This window comes from Dromaius novaehollandiae, chromosome 1 (genome assembly GCF_036370855.1).
Source record: "Dromaius novaehollandiae isolate bDroNov1 chromosome 1, bDroNov1.hap1, whole genome shotgun sequence".
Classification (NCBI taxonomy): Eukaryota; Metazoa; Chordata; class Aves; order Casuariiformes; family Dromaiidae; genus Dromaius; species Dromaius novaehollandiae.
Genome location: NC_088098.1, coordinates 150,044,786 through 150,065,319, shown reverse-complemented (window position 1 = coordinate 150,065,319; position 20,534 = coordinate 150,044,786). Strand labels below are relative to the sequence as shown.

The window sequence follows — 20,534 nt, the reverse complement described above, 5'->3', positions numbered from 1 at the left end:
TAGGGCAAGGGCAGGAGCATGAGTTATTTATTTCATAAGAATGATGGGCTCAGGACAAGTCCACCTGGGAGAAGTGTCAGTTTTCACCTGTGCAAACCCACTCATCTCTCTGCAGTGAGGCAGACCCCCGTCTTTGCTCCATCCCTGCTAACTTCTCCTGTGAATGACTGGAAAGTTACGGTGTAGGCTCCAATGGTTTTCAACCTGTCTTGATTTGCAGACCCTACGAATTTACATGGGGAACATATATCAAAATAAAGCCGATGATTGACAATAGGTGTGCTTGTGCTGGTCACTTTACAAAGACCCTTCAGTTCACAGACTCCCAAGGCTCCATGAATCACAGGCTGAAGACAAATACTATTCTTTATGTCAAGCAAGCAGAGTAGTTTCCCTGAATCACTTCTTGGCACTTGTGACTACATCAGAGTTTTGTCATTCTTCAAGACATCTACAGAATTTGACCTTGCAGAATGATCAGTTGGTATGTATTAGGGAAGATGATTATTTTCTTTAATTGGAGTTAAATAGTCTTCTTTATATTTTATAAGAAACTATATAAAGATATGTATCGAGCAAGTTTCTGAAATAAGGCTGCTGAGAGCTGCTTAAAAAGAAACATATAGTTTTGACCTATTCAAGCAGTAATCTTTCCATAACATCACCTCATCTTCACAGAGAAGTGTTCACCCTGCAGATAGTTAGAATGGAGTTGTCGTTTCTGCATGGACTGCCCTATAAACCTTTAGTCTGCTGCCATAAATTACTTGAAAGAAGAAAAGCAATTTTCTCCTTCGCATCTGAGTTCAAAAACATACTGCCAAACTAGAAACAGTAACAAGGACTACAGAATGTCATGAATGTGATTTTAATCTTGTTCCTGTTGTTCTTTATTTACACTAGCGTAAACGAGATCATAACCAGGTTCACTTCCCTTTTGCTCTAAAGGTTTTTAGAGTAAAGTTTTACAGTTTTACAGTCTAACAACTCTTTAAGCTTTTAGGTGTGCTAAACAACAGCAGCAGTAGTCATATTTTTTAATGCATTTGGTATGAGAATGGCGGTTTTTCAAGTTCAAGATTTGCATTCACTCAGTGTCTTTTAGCTGAACTCACTGAAGGTTACACCATGGAATATAGAGTCACCAATCATTTTTTAATCTTTTGCCAAAGTGTCTCTGCTCTTCCAAGACACTAATTGCTTATTTCCACCAATTTTCAGTTATTAGCTTTTATTTCTGAAATTATTTTAAAGCACTCTAAAATAATGATTTTAGAAGAGGTGTAATACAGAGAAATGCTGTAATATTTTCTAACATGGGAACAATATTATAATGACACTGGCTCCCTCATTGTTATCCTAAGCCCAGCAGTGGAATTTGAACCACTAACACTCAGCTTCAGCTGTGATCTTGCCATTTAATACCATTGTGCTAGTTATCACTGAAGCAGTCTTTTGGTAAAGCACCAACCCCAACCAAGAAGCACTACAGCTGACTGGCAAACTTTGTCCTCAGTCAAATTCAAACTCCAAAATTTCATCAGTGGGTGAAATACATCATGCAAATGCACGGACATATCATGAAGTGTCTCAGTCCTGAACTACTGTACGGAAGATGGCACAATGATGAAGGTAGATTATGCCATCTGAAAACTGCAGCAGAGTTTGGATTCCTGGCAAAGCAAATCTTGCTTTATCTATAAAATGAAAGCGTGGTAGACAATTTGCTGAAAAGGGGAAACAGATGACATTACTTTCCTAATAAATGCTTTTATTAGGAACGGAAAGGCATAGTGAGCAGTATAGCAGGAAGAAGAGCTTAAAGTATTTAGAAAGTATGTTTACTAAAGCCATGCCATTCTGCACTGCACATCCGATAGCCTCTGGTTTTTTTATAATGTAGTGGCGAAGTGTTTGAGTGTCAGGAGTTAAGCAGCTTTCCACTGACTGCCAGCCTGACTTCAGCTCCCCTCCCACACCATGCCCCCATCCTACCGAAGGCATCACCAAGAGAACTGGCCCAGCAGCACCACCACAGGTAGGGAGGCAAGGTCTTTTAAGGGCAATCCACAGGGGATTTGTGTGACTGCTTGGGTCACATTTTAAGTAAAATCACATGATTACAGGTGTGCAAAATCACAGCATGCAGACATTAGCAGACCAATGCTTAGCGTGTGGTAACCACTTGATCTTCTGCCAAGTACTACTTTTAAGCGGTAGCTGGGAAGTAAGACTAAACATACTCTGGATTCCTTTTATTCCCTCATAAATATATGCCAAATTGGTCCAACAAACTCCTCAGAATGTCCCCCATGTCAGTGAATCTGGGCATAAATTCTGTGAGAAATGACTATATTTACAAGAGGGCAATGATGATGCCTATAGGAAAGCTATGTATCATGGTTATGTACACGGTAGTGCCTATAAAAATTGCAGTTTGAAGTAATCCTTCCTTGGGCAATGGCATGCACAAATACTTCCGTCATCAAAACGCAGTGTTTTGCTTGCAAATTTTGCTAGACTAATTGCTCTTCCAGGGTAAAGTGATTGATTCTGTGATCGGAAAAAGAAATTTTGTTTGGGAAAATCCACAAAGAAGGTGTTTTACACTAAGATAAAAATATCCTTTTTCCCCCAAAAAAGTTACATGAAAATAATTCCACTGCATGAGTGGTCATTAAAAGAGATAGGCACAGCCATGGCTGAACCACCAAACCATTTGCATCTCAATATTTATACCAAGTGTTTTTCAGGACTGGACTAAATAAATACCAGTTTAGGAATGACAGGCAGTTTCAGCTGTGAACTAATGAGAAAAGCTAGGCTTTAAGGCAAGCCTGTAAGAGAGGATGTGATTCAATTGGCTGGATAACAACAGAATCAGATAAAGTGTGAAGCGTAAGTGGGAAAAAAAACAGCACTCCCAAGGAAGCAGAAGAAAGAAATGACCAGCACCAAGGCTCACATTAAGTGGATGGGATATACATGTGTAAAGTTAGTCAAGCAAAGTCCTAGAAAGTATGAAAAATGAAGGACAATTCTGCATGAAAGGGGACAGTCAGTAAGAATCCAGTGACAGAGGCAGGGAAGGTGTGGACCCAGCTTACAAATCTTTCTGGCAATGAAAAAAATGGATTTACATGGCTCATAAAACAGAAAGCATGACAGGACATAGTTAACACAGCCGGGACTTCAGGTAACGTATGGATCAATGGGAGTAATGTTCCAGACATGGTGTCACCAGGTACAAACAAGGGACATTGGGAGTGTTAATGGAATTTGCAGATTGCTGTCCTCAGGTCAGCACCACAAACCCAGCTCAGCTAGTTAATGATTAGAAACGACTACCTCCAGATGGCTGTCCTATCTCAACTGTAGCCTGAGAGGAACATATCGGTGGTCTCCATCCAGTTCCAACTGGACAGGCACATGCAAAAGATCAGCATCAGCTGGACACTCTGCTTGTGGTATATCACGGATTTGCCCAGCCTCCCTACGTACATGCAGCGGCACTCCATGTCGGCCCTTCTTCCTCTTCTGTCCAGACATGTCTTCAGGTGAGGAAAACCTCTAGTTTAAGATTACTGAAGCAAGAGAACTCAAAGGTATAGAAACTAAAGAGATCAGGTAGCAAAATGACTAAGAGAAAACATGCTACCATTGCACATTAATCTGATGTAGCCTAAACTACAGTAGTTTCTAGTCTGAAGTTTAGAGGATTGCATAAGCACATTAGCACTCACTGACTTCCATCTTTTAGCAAACTGTAATAACTAGATATAAAGACATATAGCATGCAAACAATCATTTATCATTTATGAAGTAATCATTGATCAGGTAACTTACCACAGTTATAGCGTCATTCAGCAAAGATTCTCCAAACACCAGAATGTAAAGCTGCTCATTGACATGAATATTTTCAAAAACCGCTAACACTGCCACAGGATCCACAGCTGAAATGAGGCTGCCAAAAAGCAAATTCTGCAGCAATGTGATATCAGTCAAACCAAATGCACTGATCTGGCAAATTCCAAAAAGTGAAATTCCAATGCCAATAGCATTCCAGAGCGTGCCTACCACAGCATACCAGAATATGGTACCAAAGTTCTCAAAGAAAAGACGAGTTGGCATAAAATATCCAGCGTCGAGTACAATCGGTGGTAAAAGATACAAGAAAAAAACATCACTGTTCATTACAGGTGGGGACTTCTCCTGTGCTCCAAAAATAATCCCACCAAGAAGCAATCCAACCAGAATAAGGAGACAGCTTTCAGGTACTATTGAGGGCAACTTGTGATAGAGATGAAAGCCTTCAAAGGAAATTCAAACACAAGAAAGTAAAATAGTTATTTGTACAGAATCCAAAAGACTACTCTGGATTCTGTTGTCTTAGTCTCTATAGTAAACAAGCAGTAATCCAAGAGCAAGTTCATCTTCATTGCAAAGACTGAAATGGACCACCACAATAGATCAAGATGAATTTATCAGTTAGGGTAGTTAGTTCAGTTAATTTAGTGGATAGTCCTTTCCTGTTAATAGCTAGGCTAGCTGGAGCAATTGTTTGAAAGGGCTCTGTTTGCAAATGCATTTTTTTTCCTGCAATATGGAATACTCCAGAAGGAGGTTCCCCAAAGACTTTTTTAGTGCAGATTATATCTAGATAGGGAACAAAAAATCATACTAACTACTTCTGTCTCCATTCACAGCTTCACAAACAAATTTTAAAAGTACATTAATTTTGTTTTTAGGTGTCTTTTAGATTCTCAAAGATAGAGGAGTGGGCATATGTAACCAGTGCCCGGTGACCCATGGTCACTTCCTCAGTGACCATGAGGAAGCGTTCTACAGACCCATCATTCTTTTCACTTCAGTGGAGCCTCCAAAACTGCATGTTTTCCATTAAGTGACGGCAACTTATAGCCTTTATTATTATGGTCTTTGTTCTGTATTATATGAATTATGATAGTGTCAAGAATCTCTATTAAAGAACTATACAAAGTATTGAAAAAATAAACAAAAAAAATGCTGAATGATGACTTAACTGTTAAATAGTCCATAGCCTATTTAAATTCTGTAAGCTGTGCAGTTTTGATTTAACAATTCCAATTAATTTTAGAAGTTTAATTTTTTTTAAATGATAAAACAAGCATGATTTTTGTAATTAGTGGGAAAAAATTTATAGAAAGTTACTCTGGCCAGTCTAATGGAACGATCAACCTTAGGCACCAACGTCACATTTCAGGTTCTGGAGATGCCAATCTTTTCCAGGCTCCTGCTTATCTATATTTAGCCCACATAATTATATAGAAAACTGTCCACACCCACAAGATCCTACAATTCCTGTGTAACTAAAAGGCATTTTAATTATTGTAAATGAGAGCCACACAGAAACACTGGGTGCGGCAATAACGGACGTCTATTTCAGTAAAACTATTTCAGTAAAAATCACACCCGTAGTTGAAACAGTTAAATAAGTGCAAACAGTATATTTCATACCCAGTTTTCCAATTTCAGTCTTTTGTATCTTGTAACACCTATTTTGTTAATTCTCCTTTCATCATAGATTTTGTTCATGAGAGAGAAAGACTCAGCTTATAATTAGGAAAAAAATGGTTAGGAAGGACAGAAAGGAGAGCTTTTTGCATAGAGATTCTATACCTATTAAAGCTATTTTTAAAAGTAAGTAGCTCGAGCTGCATTTTTTCCTTTATGGATGAATACAGACTGGTTTTTTTAATACTTAGAAATATAGCCTATGATGTGACTTCTTAGGACTGCCAAATTCACCATCATCCTTCCAAACAGGAAGCACCAATATCCAGTTTGCTGTATGGGCAGAAGAGGTAACAACCCTGGAGACATGAGAATTTATGGTTGGAGACTTGACTCTTCACCTTTCATCCACTTCCACATAAATATTTTATGACTTGTATTAGTTTCTGCTGTGGCAGGAGGCCAAAATTTCCAACACTGTGATTGAAGTTTCTCCCGAGTAAGTAAGCGAGTTTTGCTAAAAGAAAAGTTTTTAGAAGCCTTTCAATAGTATATTAAATCATTTTCTCAATAAAATTGAAGAGAAGGGGATTTTTATTAATGCAGCTTTTCATGGAAACAAAAACATCCCAACCAGTTCTAATACAGTACAAAGACAATGAAATGTTGACTATGAAAATAAAATAAAAATCTCATTGCTTCCTTTCCTTCTTTAAAAGTCACTATTTGGAAAGTCCAGACCCTCTCAGAGCTTTTTCGGCTTTACCTTATCCGTAAAGGTAATGGGAAGGCTCCTGCTATGTTAAGTGTGTTTTTTATCCATGTAATCTGCACCAAAATTCCTAAAAAACTGCCTGACTCCATGAAAGGCATTCACAGGTCATCCTAGGGGATAAGCTGTGGTTACCCATTTAAGGGCAGGGAGCTAGTAGAAGCCAATGCACATTAAGTCAGGCAAAGATGCCCTGTAGGATGAGAGACATTGTCGCTGCTCCGCCAGATCCATAGCCTCATGGTCAGGCGTGCCAGCCCTGCGAGGCCAGAGGGAGAGCTGCAGACCTGCTCCAGGAACGTGGATGCCTTTCACCTCAGGCTATCATGGTATTAAACAGAGAGCAGCCCTGGGAGCGGATTCTGAATGCCCCGACCACTCTGCTGAATCCGACCAGGGACCACAGCTACTTTCAGATCCTCTGACTGCTGGTTCTTGGACTCCTAACTGTGAAGTGATCCAGTTTCAACCAGCATTGAAGATGGTTACCCTCAGACCTTTGGGCATTAGGACACTTGCCTAAAGAGCAAATGCAATAATCTTCAATTTAGAAGTCCTTAGAGTCCTGGTCTGCTCCTTCTGGGGTGAAATCCAATAATATCTGATGCTGGCAATGTCACCATCAGATATAATTCTGATTACACACGAGTTTTCCAAGGGTATTTTCAGAGTTCAGGTGCTGAACAGTTCAAGACTTTTTTCAGGAGGGAACTGTAGGAAGGATATCAGCTCATGTTTCCAGAAGGAGCATTTCTAATCATGCATTTGTGATTAAAGGTAGGAGTTATGGGAATTTGGATGAGTTAGGCAATATTTTGTAAATTTAGCAGCATAAGGATTAAGCAAAACTGTAGATAGACTGTCTCACTGTCTAGACACTATGGCATACTTTAAGTACACTGGATCCCACCTGTACATTGGTAGAGTCCATCAGCATATTAATAACAGATCTTATTTATAGTATCATCACATAAGATAATAGATAACTAGAGATAGTCAGAAAATAACAATTCCTTTCAAGGCATCTTCTGAGGTTTCAAAATGTGTTCTCGTTCTATGCGGGAATAAAAAGCACTGTCTTTCTATAAAGTCTTTGTGAAGATGTGCCTTGTCAAAATGTTTTAGTTCTGCTTGACAACTAACTGTAGGTTTTCCTTTCTCGCATTCTTTTTCTTGCTCTCTCTAAGCCTGGTCTACAGTGACCCCATCACAGCCAGGATCTGAGAAACATTTCAGATAAATCCTCTAGAGAAATAAGCATCTCTTTGGAACATCTCAGCTTCGATGAAACTATATTTCTGTGAAAATGTATTTGTCCAAAAATGCTCCAATCAAGTGATAAAAAGGTGCTGTAATATATTTGTCTCTGGGATTCTTCACACAGTGTGATAGGTACTTTAAATTCAACCATGCCTTCTGAGAGCCTTGCAGTTGAAAAGAACATAGGGCTAAGTTCATAAAGGTTTGCAGTGCCATGTGCACATGTTCAGCACCTAGCCCCAGAAAGGAATTGGCAATGCCAGATTAAGCAGTTAAGTTTCCTGAGTAGTGCATGAGTCTCCCCGTGGATTTCAGGCCACCTGGAATGACATGGGCAAGATGCCTATGCTGCCCGGCACAAAATCCTGGAGAGAGGAATATGTCAGAGAATCCCGGGCCTATCCCAAGGCTACGCATCATGAGACAGGCTGCAAAATCTCCTCCATCCCTTTGAATGCAGGTGAATGACCCACTCGCAGTAACGACATAGCAGAAGGATGCGGCACAGCCAACATTGCTACATCTCAGTGGTTAGAGAACTGTCTATCTGAGCCATCTTTAATATAATAAGCGAAAAATTAACACTGTGGGAATGTGACCTAGGAGCAATGAGGGCCTGTCCTGGGAAGGTCTGCCTGACGCAGGCGCTGGATAAGGAAGCGCCAAAGGAGCTCCAGGAGTAAGAACTGGGTGTTCCTAATTGCAGTCTCGGAGTCAGGGCCCCTGCAGTGAGGTGTGGCGAAGCTCAGCACTGCCACACCTAGGGCTTCTCTTGGATCTGGCCCTTATTGCCTAGTGCACACTTAAAACAAGCGAGATAATGCCCTAGATTACCAGCACCAGTTTTTGTCTGGCATAACTGAAAGGACCTAAAAATCAAACGCCTTTCTCCTCATTTACACTGTTTGCTTATTTATTTTACTACAGTCAGCTCGGAAAAAAAACAGGCAGCTAAGTCTTTTTTTTTTTTTTTTTTACTTTCTAGATGCCTATGCACTAGCAAATTATTGTGATGGTTGGAATGTACACAGTCCTACAGAAACTGTACATTATTCTGTATGTATGTGTGTTTAGATGTTTTAAAGTGAAAACTTATAAAACAAATCAGTTTCATTGGTCTTAGCTTATTCAAGAGTTCTTATTTTACTATCTAAACTCAGAACCTAGAGCAATTTACAAGCTATTTTAATTTGGCTGAGAGAGATAAATTCTGGATAAACTTCCATATGTTCTGGCTATAACAGGTCATGTTATATTTGGGTGTATCATATATGAACTCTATCTTGATTCTGCAAATGCCTAAATACATGCTCAAGACTAAGTAGGCAAATCTTAATGCATCTTTAATGCATTAAGATGCACATGTCTTTAAAGGATGCAACATACGGTATTTCTGTAGAAGGTAATGAAGCTCTAGGCAGTTACTTGAGTAGAGCATCTGGCTCCCAACTTCGACACTAGCTGTGATTGGAGGTGAGTTTTGAGCATGAGTTTAGGCAGAATCAGAACTATCTGACCACTAATCAGAATGTGACACAACCTATTTAAATGGCACAACTGGAAGTCAAAGTTTTCAAGTTTTATCAAAATATTTTTTCAGAGTGATTATGACCATAGCTTTCACTGAAATCTGCGCTGCAAAACCAGACTTCTCAATCAAACAAGTGGAGTATTTGTACGCCTTTTCTTTAGTTCCCACAGCTTTATTTCTGAGGTTAAGATTATCTTCTAGTTAAGGAGGTACAACGTTCATCATCTATGGGGATTTTTACTGATTTTTAGATAGATCGCTGGTGTGCCTTTATCCGATTTTCTTTAGATCATTATATGGGACTCATCCTTTCGGTCCGGGACATAGACAACTATTTAAAAATACTATATACAAACCGCACAAAATGTACTGAAACTATGCAATACAAATATTTTCCACATGAGGGAATAAGTGGCCTTTCTTACTCATTCAGTTCTGTATTTTTTTCTTTCACAGGACACAAGTGACTGGTGGGAAAGTGCAATGAGGAGGCTTACTCTACCCTCATTAATATTTGCTTTCCATCGATCTGTTTTTATGTTATGGAACTGTCGGTACACCCGGCGTTATTTTAGGAAGAAGGAAACAGTGCTCAAATGACAGGAGGGAAAAGTCTGTCGGGCGCTCAGCAAACTCCCGATTTATCGTCCTGAGAGTTTGGCGTGCGTGCTTTGCTTTAGGGGCAGGAAGCAACCTCCTTCCGTCGCTCGCTCTACCTTTCCCGAGCAAACCAGAGTACCTTTTCCCAGCCCGGTCACGCCCGGGCATCACCTCCCGCACGGGGACGCCGAGGAGCGCATCCCTCGCGGCCCCCGCGGCGCCGGCCCCCGCCTCGCCCCGCCGCCGGGGGTCCCGCCGCGGCAGGAGGGCGGCCCCGACGGCCCCGCTCCCGCCGGGGCGGCCGCTCACCGATCTTGGCGACGGACGCCAGGAGGATCCAGAGGGTGATCTCGAAGGGGATCTGCACATGGGGGTAGTCCAAGGTGAAGACGTGCAGCCGCGTCTCCTCCAGGGCGCTGCCGCTGGGGCTCGGCGCGGTGCCGCCGCTGGCGCCCATCGCCGCCGCCTCGGACGGCCGGCTCTCCGCGGTGGCCCGCGCCTCCGCCGCCCCGGCCGCGCCGGCCGCCGCCGCCGCCGCCAGTGCCAGCAGCGCCGCGGCCGGGAGCCGGGGGCCGCTGCCGTCCATGGCGCCCCCGCCGCCGCCGCCGCCCGGCCCGGCCCGGCCCGGCCCGGCCCGGCCCGGCTCGGCTCGGCTCGCCCCGGCCCGCCGCCGCCCTACGGCCCCGCGCCGGCCGCCGGCACCATCCCGCCGCCGCGGGCACCTGCCGCCGCCGCGGCGCCGCCGGCTCCGCCTCCCGCCCGGTGACCGCACCAGCGCCGGCCCCGCCGCCGCCGGCCGGCCGCGAGGGGGGCGTCCAGCGGGGGCAGGACCGGCCCGGCCCGCGGCTCGGGGTTTAGCGCAAAACCCGGCAGGATGCAGCTGGGCCTGCGGAGCGCGTGCGGCAGGCGCTCGTGCGCGGGGCGCTGCCGGACGAGCCGCTGCAGCGCCGGCCCCCTCCTGCCAGCCAAGTGCTGGGGCGGCGGGGCTCAGCGGAGGCGTAAAAATAGCCAGAGTGCGCTCTCCTGACTCTCCAAATTGCTTTAAGAGAGACTGGTGTATAGGCATATTAATACGCGTGTAAACTTACATACATTTATATTATTTACAGAGTTAACGCGCTCTATATATACTGCATATTTACATATCTATATACAGAAAGAGAGAGAGATACACGTTGCCTCTATCAAACACAGGAAAGACAGAATTCTGTTCCTCCTAATTAGGAGAGTTACATTCTGTTAATTTAGGGAGTTTAAAGAACACACTCTATAAATACGAATTGATATATGTGTATGCATGTGATACGGGTTCTTTATATACATGTGTGTTGCCTCTATCAAACAAGATAGGAAAAAACCTCTTCCCATTAATTGAGTTAAATGCTCTTAACTTAGAGAGTGAGCACACTGTATAAATATATATATATGCATGTGTGTAAGTAAATAAATGCATATTTATACACACACACACACACACACACACACACACATATATTGCCTGTATCAAACATGATTGGCAAAATCCTGCTCCTATTGAAGGCAATGGGAATTTGTCATTCATTTCGGCAGTGCCAGAATTTTATCAGATAATGATGAGCATTGGCTCTCTCAGGATCACAGCCATGATTTTCTCTTGACTTCTCTACTTAAGAGTAATACGGTATTCCAAAGCTCAAGTCAATAAAATCTTTATAGCTCACCATTCTGCACACCTTTATAGCAAACCATATTATTCATGACAGTACATTACTTACAGGAAAATGAAAGCCTGTAGCAAGAGCTCTCCTTTTTTCCATAAATGGTAAAAAGTAACAAATGCCTGCTGTTTTCGGAGGGAGTTAAAGCTAATGCTCTGAATCAATTAGCTGAATATTTGTAGCTGTCATTTAACCCCACAACCTGAAAACAGTGTGCTAAGCCTATGCTTTTAATGATAAATTTTAAAATATAGTACCAATAAAAGATTTTTCTGTATTTCATCTGCAAGTCAATTTGGAGAACACATTTGAATTTCTCACCAGTGTTCAAACTGTCTAACCCTTCAGCTGCATATATCTTCAGAAGTCCTTTTATTTGTTATATTTGATTCTCTGAAATAAGAGCAACAGCTGAACATTGTCAGTTCTGAGGAAATTCCCCTTAAGGGGGGGGAAGAAGATGCAGGAAGAAAAAGGCTCCTTGATTCCTGAAAATATCTCTGTCAGAACACCATCACTGGAAGAAAAATCCAGCCTTTCAGTGAAGGATACAGCATTCTCTCACACATGCAAGCCAAACTCTAAATCATAAGTTTAACTCCATCGATAATCATACAGTTTGTAATTAAACTTTAATGTTCAATTTTATGACCTTTCCTTCAGGTGAAGAAAACCATTCTGAAAAATACTGTTATGAATGTTTCAATACATGGATGTCCTAAGAACAATATAGATCCTCTCTAGTTATCTGATCTGTGGCTTCAGGATATTACACTGGCGTGAGCGTTATCTTCAATAAATGTCAATGAAAAAGCAGTGGTAAGAGCAAGCTGACCAAAGTATACTCGGAAGTATAATTATTTATATACTGTCCCATCGTTCTTTAACACTCCCTCTATGCTGGGAAAGTCCTGCTATCCCCATGCAACAGTCACAAAAGAGATATGTTATAGAGCAGGAAACTGGACCATCATCTGTTTTGCCAGCAGGTACTCGAGCCACTAGATCAACAGTTGGAAATCTTGAACAGCTGGCTGGGGCTTTTTGGTTTGTCACAGGAGTGAAAAAGATGCCTTTGGGCAGAAAAGTTCTAATGTGTACAAAAGGTGGACGGACCCGTCTCCTGGAAAATGTTCTTCTGTGCTGTCCTGTTGTTTCTTTTGAAGAACCCAGCTTCTGAGTATTGGTAGAGTCAAAGAGACGCTTCAGTGCCCAGGTCATGTCTTTACAGTCACAAGTTTCTCCCAGCCACTGACACAGGAATATAGTCCATTCACCTGGGCATCATCAATACCTTTCAACGTTCAGGTGTATTTGCCATCATTTGTCCCCATACTTTCCCCCTCTCCAAAAAAAAAAAAAAAAAAAAAGCGTACACAGAACAGGACTCCTTCTAGCCCTGATATTGCTGTGGATCTGGGTAATAGACTATTTTTTTTTTTTTTTTAGTAATACAAAAAAGAGAAGCTGGTAAATGGGAAGAAAAATAAAATGAGGAAATGCCATCGTTAATCCTGAGATGGGTGACTAACCTGCCAGTGATAAGGGAAATAACAAATAAATACAGTAACACAGGGACAAAAGGAACAGGAGATGGAAGAAAACTGGAGTGGGCAACAATTACTAGAATTCATCTTGCTTATTGTTAAATGAAAATAGAAAAAAAATCTGTTTTATAGATAGATTTTATAGATTAAAATATCCAGCTTTTGGATGAGATTTCCCTTATTGTATAATATGACCCAGCAGGGAGGTGGATCATATTTGACTTCTAGATGCAGTAAAGCCCATCACAGTGCGAGATGCTGAAGCTTTTGCGAGGTCTCACACAGTATTTGCAGCACATGCTGCTTTTCATTGCCACCAGTTCCGTGCAGTTGGAGCTCTACCTTTTCAGAGCCCAGAGGAGTCAAAGGGTTTGACTGCCAGTGGAAGGCCTCAAAACCCAGGGGGAGAGTTACCTCAGGGAGAAGAGCGGGGTATAATATTCCCATTGGCTCTGCTTCATCCAGGTCGCATGACATGGTAGCGACGGTGGCGCTTGTGCCACCACCACTCACACCCCACCCGAACCTGCCACTATCCACACAATAACAACTCCTAATGAGGGCACAGCCACAAGGAGAAAAGTACATCCGAGCCTTGAAGCCACCTGGAGAGGGAAGGAGGGTGCCCACTTAGACCGGGGTGGGGGGGTGGGGGGGAGTGATAGCAGCGATGTGCAGGTGTGTCCCTGGCGCCGCTGTGTCTCGTCATGGCTCTGCCCCTGACAACTCAATGCATCTGCTCTTACCTGGAGCGATTTTGTGTCGGGTCGCTCTGCACCATTTCAGTGATGGCACAAACAGAAAGCAGGAACGCCGCACTTGCCCGACTGCAAATGATCCATAGAAAGCTTTCCCACAATTCACCGGCCAATGCTTCAGCGCCCACTTTGTGCCATGCCGTCTGCGTCTGTGGGTACTGTCATCTCTTTAATTCTAGTCACCGGCTTTGTGTGTTTTACGAGATCCAGTGCCAAAAGCATTTCATGTGACGAAGTGCATGTTATTTTATACATTAAGATGGTAATTCACATAATTCAGTTTGTTTACTTTTTAATCCATTTATTGATTGCTGCTTCTAATTACTACCAAAGCAAGGAATTGTTCAGGCTACCTACAGTGTGCTATTTGGGAAAGAGTTGTTGGTAGTTGCACTAAACAGGTTTGCAGGTAGTTAACATGAGTGTTATGAACCATTTCAAGTTATGACAGCTTAGTTTTATCTTCATTGTCGTAGGCATTGTAACTTTTTCATTGTAGATGAGGCTTTGAGATACAGGGTTCTATGTCATCAGTTAATATTAATCCAGCTTTATCTATATAGGAGGGAAAAATCTATCCTTATTATCAGTGTGATAACTCTGCTTTCACAATGAAAAAAATATATATTCTGACTTAAACAAATGAGATTTTTCACTGTATCATAAATTCAGCCCAATTTTAGGGACTCTCTAAAACTCATGTGATCTGTAATCATATTTGCATGTTTAATTTTCTGGCCTTTCCTTGGTACCAAGGAAACTTTTCTGGAAAATGCTATTGTGAATGTTTCAATAAATGAATCTCCTTGGAACAATGTTATAGCTGCTCACTAGTTATATGATCAAAAAGTAAAGATGATTGAAAAAATATTTTTTCATGAATATATTAATAGATATTTGTCTATAATTTTCACTGATGTTTTGCTTTGACAGACATTTTCAGCAAATGGAAAAAAATTGACATTCTACTGTTGACATTTTATTTTGATGGAGATAAAATGCAGAGGAGCTTTTAAGTTGCTTACTGCTTGAATTTTCTCTGATGTAGTCCAAATAACAGTATTGTAAAATCTGTGTTCCTGGTTCGGAAGAAAGCTATAAATGCCATTCTTCTTCCTACCCACTTCTCTAAAAGGGACACAAAGGTTTTCCTCAAATTTCCCCTAGAAGTTTAGTCCAAAAGACTTAAATATGGACCATCTTACTAAAATAAATCAGTGTGTTACTAAAATAAATTCATTAAAAACTATGGCATTTCCACTAGAACATAGAAGAAAATTTTCAGGTTACCTCAAGTAAAAAGGTAGTTCTTATTCAACATCAGTGGCCACATGGGAATCAGAGTAATACAGAGGACATGTGCTCGTGACAAGTGTAACTAATGTTCCAAAAGTTATGGGAGAATGGACAGCAAAGATGTGATATATGTTTTTCACTCATTTAAAAATACCTCCTTCAGTGGAGATTTGAGAATTAGAAATGATAAGCATGCTTGATTGATAGTCATTTGTAATTTGGAGGGGGGAAGTTGGGCAATCACTTTGCACATTATTTTAGCAAACATTTCTCAAAATATTTCTTCTACTAGCGGTTAGATGCTCTTTATTAGGACTATGTAGTCACAGCCTTGATCATGTACCTTTGTTTCTAAATCCATTAATTAGTGAAAGATATCTCAGCTATCAAGTGATTTATTATATGAAATCAATAGCCCATTGAAGATGTCTTTTTCCACAGACTTTTCCAGGGCTGCCTAGCAACCTTCACCATAAACCACATCTACTAGAGGTTTTATATCTCCCTAACACAGTCACTTTAATGGTAGCAATTTAGTTGTGCAGATCTGAACTTTAGTAAGCCATTTTATGGCCCGTACTATGTTAACTGTTGTGTCCACACAACTTTGGCTTTTAAATTGGAAAGGGCTGAGAATGACAACTTAGATACTGTCAGCTGCCTAACTGGGCAGAGTTCAAGAAGTGATAGAAGTAGCAGACTACATGATTACAGGTGCAGGGCACGAAGGAAGCAGCGTGGCTGGGTTTTTAATTTTCAGGAAGCAGCGACGCTGAGCGTGAGGCTGGGGTGCAGTGCGGCGATGGCCAGCGCTGAATTCAGAGTGACAAACTTGGCTTTTCAGGCATCTTCCAGGGCTGCACTCAGAAGCTGCACTGCCAAAACACCACTCAGAGCAATCCTGATACAGAGCCCGAGGGAGCAGCGTACCGCTCTTCCCACGGGTTATGGGCAGCCACCTCCCCAGAATAACAGCTGGTCTGGTTAGCAGAGTAATTGCACCTGCATGAACACTTTCCCAAGGACTTCTCCTAAGGCCTTCCCAAGCCGTGTTGTGTGTACACAGACACAGGTCACTGTGAGCAAGCAGCTCTAACAGGTTCAGCCCGGAAGCTCTGGGAGGCTATTTTATGCCTTATATATCAAATAACAGAGAGGTTTTTGCAATGCTGCAGGGCATCGGATTAAATATCATCTGGGAGGACAAAGGGACCCACCGTCAGCTATTGCAGGAGGAATAAGCAATGTCTCTAGCTCCAGGTGGACAGTTACATCCCAAGAAGGCTAATAACCCATTAAGTTAATTTTTGCCATTCCTTGGATTGCGAGTGCACTCATTCCGTTCAGAGCAACACAGGCAAAATTACGAGGAGCTAGCTGGAGGGATTGTGTGCTGTTTTTCCTTTCTTTCATTACTTATGTCCCAGAGGGTCATCGCATCACTGGAAAATGACTTTGTTGGGTGCATTGGCCAGAAACCCAGAACCAGAGATGACAGGCTGGTCTCCATCCCTTAAGGATTAAAACAATCTCATTGTTTATTAGCTAAGCAACATGTTTAATGTTTAAACCGTAAATTCCTTCTTTAGCTCATTCTGCACCAGGACACTTAGGCATTGAATGATTTTTGAGGCCATGTCCCCACACTGGGTGTCAAAAATAGCCACTGTTCCCAAGCTTAGTACCTGTCACTGCCAAGAATGCAGAAATACTTATTTAAATGTTTAACTTCTTCTTTTTTGCAAAAAAGGTTAATGACTAAGAGAATGCCTCCTGTTTCAGCTTTACAATGGCATCATAAGAGACAATGAGAAATTTCCCTGCTTTTAAAACAGAGTTTGGTATGTTTATAAGCATATGTTTAAATGTGTGCCTATGAGTTCAGGTGTTGGACTTGGTGACTGAGTAGACTGATTTAGTGCTAAAACCAATAATTATAACTCTGGTAAATTTTAATGGATAGGGGTCTAAACACTGCATAGGGCAAGGTATAGGCTGATCTAGTCCTATAGTCTCAGGAGGCTCTCTGATAAGCTACATTTCCCACTCCCCCTTTATCAGTAGATTAATGGCAAAAGTTTGTTGAACAAATAGTCCTTTCAAAAAAGCTAAGCTGTTTTCTTTCTGAAGAAAATGTCATTTTAAAAAAGTTTAAAAAATTGTTTTTCAAGCAGTTCTGAAGCAAGCAAAACTGTTTCCAAGGTGTGTTCTGTTCTGAGACAAATCAGCTGCCTTCTTATTGCCAGATTCTCCTTTAATGACCAGTTACGCTGGTCTGGGAGCTTTCTTCTGTGTGCTTGTGTTCAGTTTACAGCACAGCTTATAATCTGATTCCACCTTCACTGACATGAGCTGTTTTGTACCAGCACCGCAGGTTAGATCTGGGCCCTTGATAAGTGCTTTTACAGGAGGACTCAGACCATCAAAGGCTTTTAGAAATAGCTATCGGAGTACCTTACAGGACATCATCCCGTAGTAAATGCTGCAGTTGTTTATAACCTGTAGCTGGAGTTGTTATGCACATGTGGAAAGTACAGGGAGTTTATCCTATAGCACCTTTCTCATCTGTCCCCTTGTTTCCGATTCCCTCTCATCTGTCCTCTTTATACCACGGTGTACCTGTGTACCTGTGAAGTACAAATGTGCACGCACTGTGCTCACTCCATCAAAGCTGAAAGGCAGCTGTTCATCATTGAGCCAAGGGGAACTGTCCTGTAGCAATGGCATAAAAAACTAACTTGTATCCTCCACAACCCTCAAAGCTGACTCTCTATCTTGGCTGATGCTGTACATATCCCACAGAAGCCAAGGAAACCGCTTCCTGTACAGCCGAAGCAGAAGCAGCCCAAAAAGGTGTTTTGTAGATTGTGTCCGAGTTGTGCTAAAAGGCAGCTTGAGAATTGCTGCCATTCTTAGCCAAAGAATTAACTGCTTGTGTACTAATGTGGCATATGCAGAGGTTAAATGGTGAGAAAATGTTTTCTAGAGAAACTGGAAAGCTAGAGTAGGTTATATTTTGTGTATACTATGTATAACTTTCCCTTAGGGTACAGAAATACACATTTGAAGCATTGATAAATTCTTACTTCTTTTCAGTGTCTTAAGTTTGTTTGTGTCTTGCTTCTCTCTGCTATTTTTTCTTAACTTCTTATTTCTCTCTATCCAGTCTACTTATTGAAGTTAATTAGCCATTACTTACAACTCTGACATCATTGCGTTTTCATTGCAGAGGGTTAATAATCCCTTGCAGAATCTTTAAATGTTGATCTCAGCTGATTGGTTGAATGAGCAGCAGCCAGTAGGTGTGAACACAGGTTTTCCACATGGCTTGGTAGGAGTTTGACTTTAAGTTTCACCCAGAATGTTATGTGGATCTTGTTTTCAATAAAATTTAGTCCGGTTTAGTATTGTTCCAAGGTCATGTGTAAAAATAAACCTTTTTCACTTCTTCACATAATGCTTTCATTGGAAAAGTTAGCATACGAAAAGAATTCTGGAAAGAAAAAAATCAGGGAAGAAACAAATGCAAATCCATTTCTTTGCATCTGAATTCTGGTTTTGTGTTCATGATCACTAAGAAGCAAAGAAGGACACCTTACCAGAGGGAATAACATGGAAAGGTAGAGGAATTCAAGCATGGGCATAAAGAAGAAGAAATGTTTTAGGAAACTCTACCCTGTACCATGCTGCATAAAGATAAAATGTAGTTGGGAGAACATAGACAGGAAGGTTGTGAGACTTCAAAGATGACTTTGATTTAAGGTTCTCTGTAGCTACCATAATCACATAGTCAAAAATGTAAGTTGAATAGCAAAGCATCTTTTTATTTATCTAGTTACCCTTTATCAAATGACTCTCTGAATTTCAGGAAAACATATAATCCATTAGCACAAACTTAAGTGTATAGGCACATTTAAGTGTTTCCCAAATGCTGATAAAGACAAAAGAGTTGAGGAATTCAACACAGCAACACCTTGGAAGGATTTGGTGTGCATACACGCAATGGCTCATAGGATTTGGGTCACAAACTGCAGTGAGCAGTCCTGACTGAGGAGAAAGGAGTCTACTCTACCATCTGCTTGGCTATCTCACTGGTTGGACTGGTCCTCGGTTACAGACTCCCAAGTCGCTGTCTATAATTCCACACACACACTTCCAGCGTGACCAGTATTTGGGGCCGAATACTAAAGAGAGCTAGAGGAATGAACTGTTGAAATTGTACATGAAAAGGATCTCCTCCATCTTGGCTGGGATCAGCAGTTTGGTGGCAGTTAGGATCCACAAACTAAGTGTTCTCTAAGCAAGCTAACACCTCAGTCCATAAGAAAAACTGATAGCCATTTTCTTCTAAAACATACCAGAGGTTGCCAACTTGCTTCTAAAACATGGGCAGAGAAAGACGAGCTGATTGTGGATGTCTTTTCTTTATTCAACAACTCATCAATTAGAATGTTGAATGTGTAGGAGAACAATATTCAATTTCTTGCTTTCCTCCATTCAAGCTTGCTTTTGTGAACACTATTAGTGGAAAAAAGAATCTAATCCTGTCTTCTGAAGCAGTTCCATGGTGCAGATAAGCAACAACCACTGCAAGTAAAAGAGAGCAGGAGATAATCTGTTTTCCTGCTGTTTATGACAAAGAGAAGATCAGCATGTCAGTGCCTGTAGACTATGTGCTTTAAATGCAGTGCTTCCTTGGGTGCATAAAACAGCCAAATGCTCCTTTCATCCAGAGGAACAAACTACTTGCTGACCTAGAAAGTCATGCTCACTGGTGTTTGCTCTCCCTTTCTGGTCCAAAGAGTCCTGAATGATTTATCCAAACCAGCTTGATTAGGAGAGGGTAGGGTACTCTGCTTTCCTTCCCCATCCCCTGAGAGAGGGCATTCATATAGGTGTGGAGAGAGAAAGGCATCACCACCAGTCTGCCTTCAGCTGTCCCTTTCTTGGAACAAAGGATACTGTTTTCAGGACTCCAGCTGTTAAACTCTGCCTCTCCCCACTGGAGAGGAAGGGAACGGTGTTATGAAAGGCCACCACGACAGCTCACTGCCACCACTGAAAGCAGGAGGTTGACCTCTCTTCTCCCTGCTCCCCACTGGGCTCCTCCTCCTCGCCTTGGGCTAGCTCTGGCAACAGCCAGCACTGAGCCAGCTCAGCTCATTAAAATGGTAGAAAAACTATGCAATCTAAATACTGGCAAGCTCAGGCAAGGACCTAAGCAGCACCACAGCCTGGACAAGGGGAAGGCAGGATCCCGCTGCTAAGGCAGGAGAAGAAGCACAAGGAAAGGGAGACTTTCCTCATTCAGGAGCAGTGAGCTCTTCCACCAGTTCAGCTGCACATAAAACCATCCCTAAACTGCAGCCCTGTCTCTAGTGCCTCCCTCTGCTCTAAGTAGAACAGGCTCAACAGGTGGGATTAACAGAGACACAGCCTAAAATATTCAATATTGCAGTGATTAGAGCTATCAGCAGACAAGCATCAAAATCCTTTGTTTCAGAGAAAGATCTTTTTCTTGATCTCAAAGACAACATGGTTGAACCCCACACCCCAGTTAACCTTCCAAAAGGGTGTTAA

At 41.9% G+C, this 20,534-nt stretch overlaps 1 protein-coding gene across 1 annotated transcript in view; it reads right to left on the bottom strand.

The window, feature by feature from the left end:
- SLC9A2 (solute carrier family 9 member A2) overlaps positions 1-10,257 on the bottom strand; it is a 35,019-nt gene extending 24,762 nt beyond the window's left edge. Inside the window, exons 1-2 of the mRNA XM_064502886.1 lie at positions 9,966-10,257; positions 3,847-4,310 (exon numbers count right to left, since the gene is read on the bottom strand). Coding sequence (XP_064358956.1) covers positions 3,847-4,310; positions 9,966-10,242 — 741 coding nt within the window. The 5' untranslated portion in view covers positions 10,243-10,257. The remainder of the gene's footprint in view (positions 1-3,846; positions 4,311-9,965) is intronic.
- Between the last annotated feature and the right edge of the window lie 10,277 nt (positions 10,258-20,534).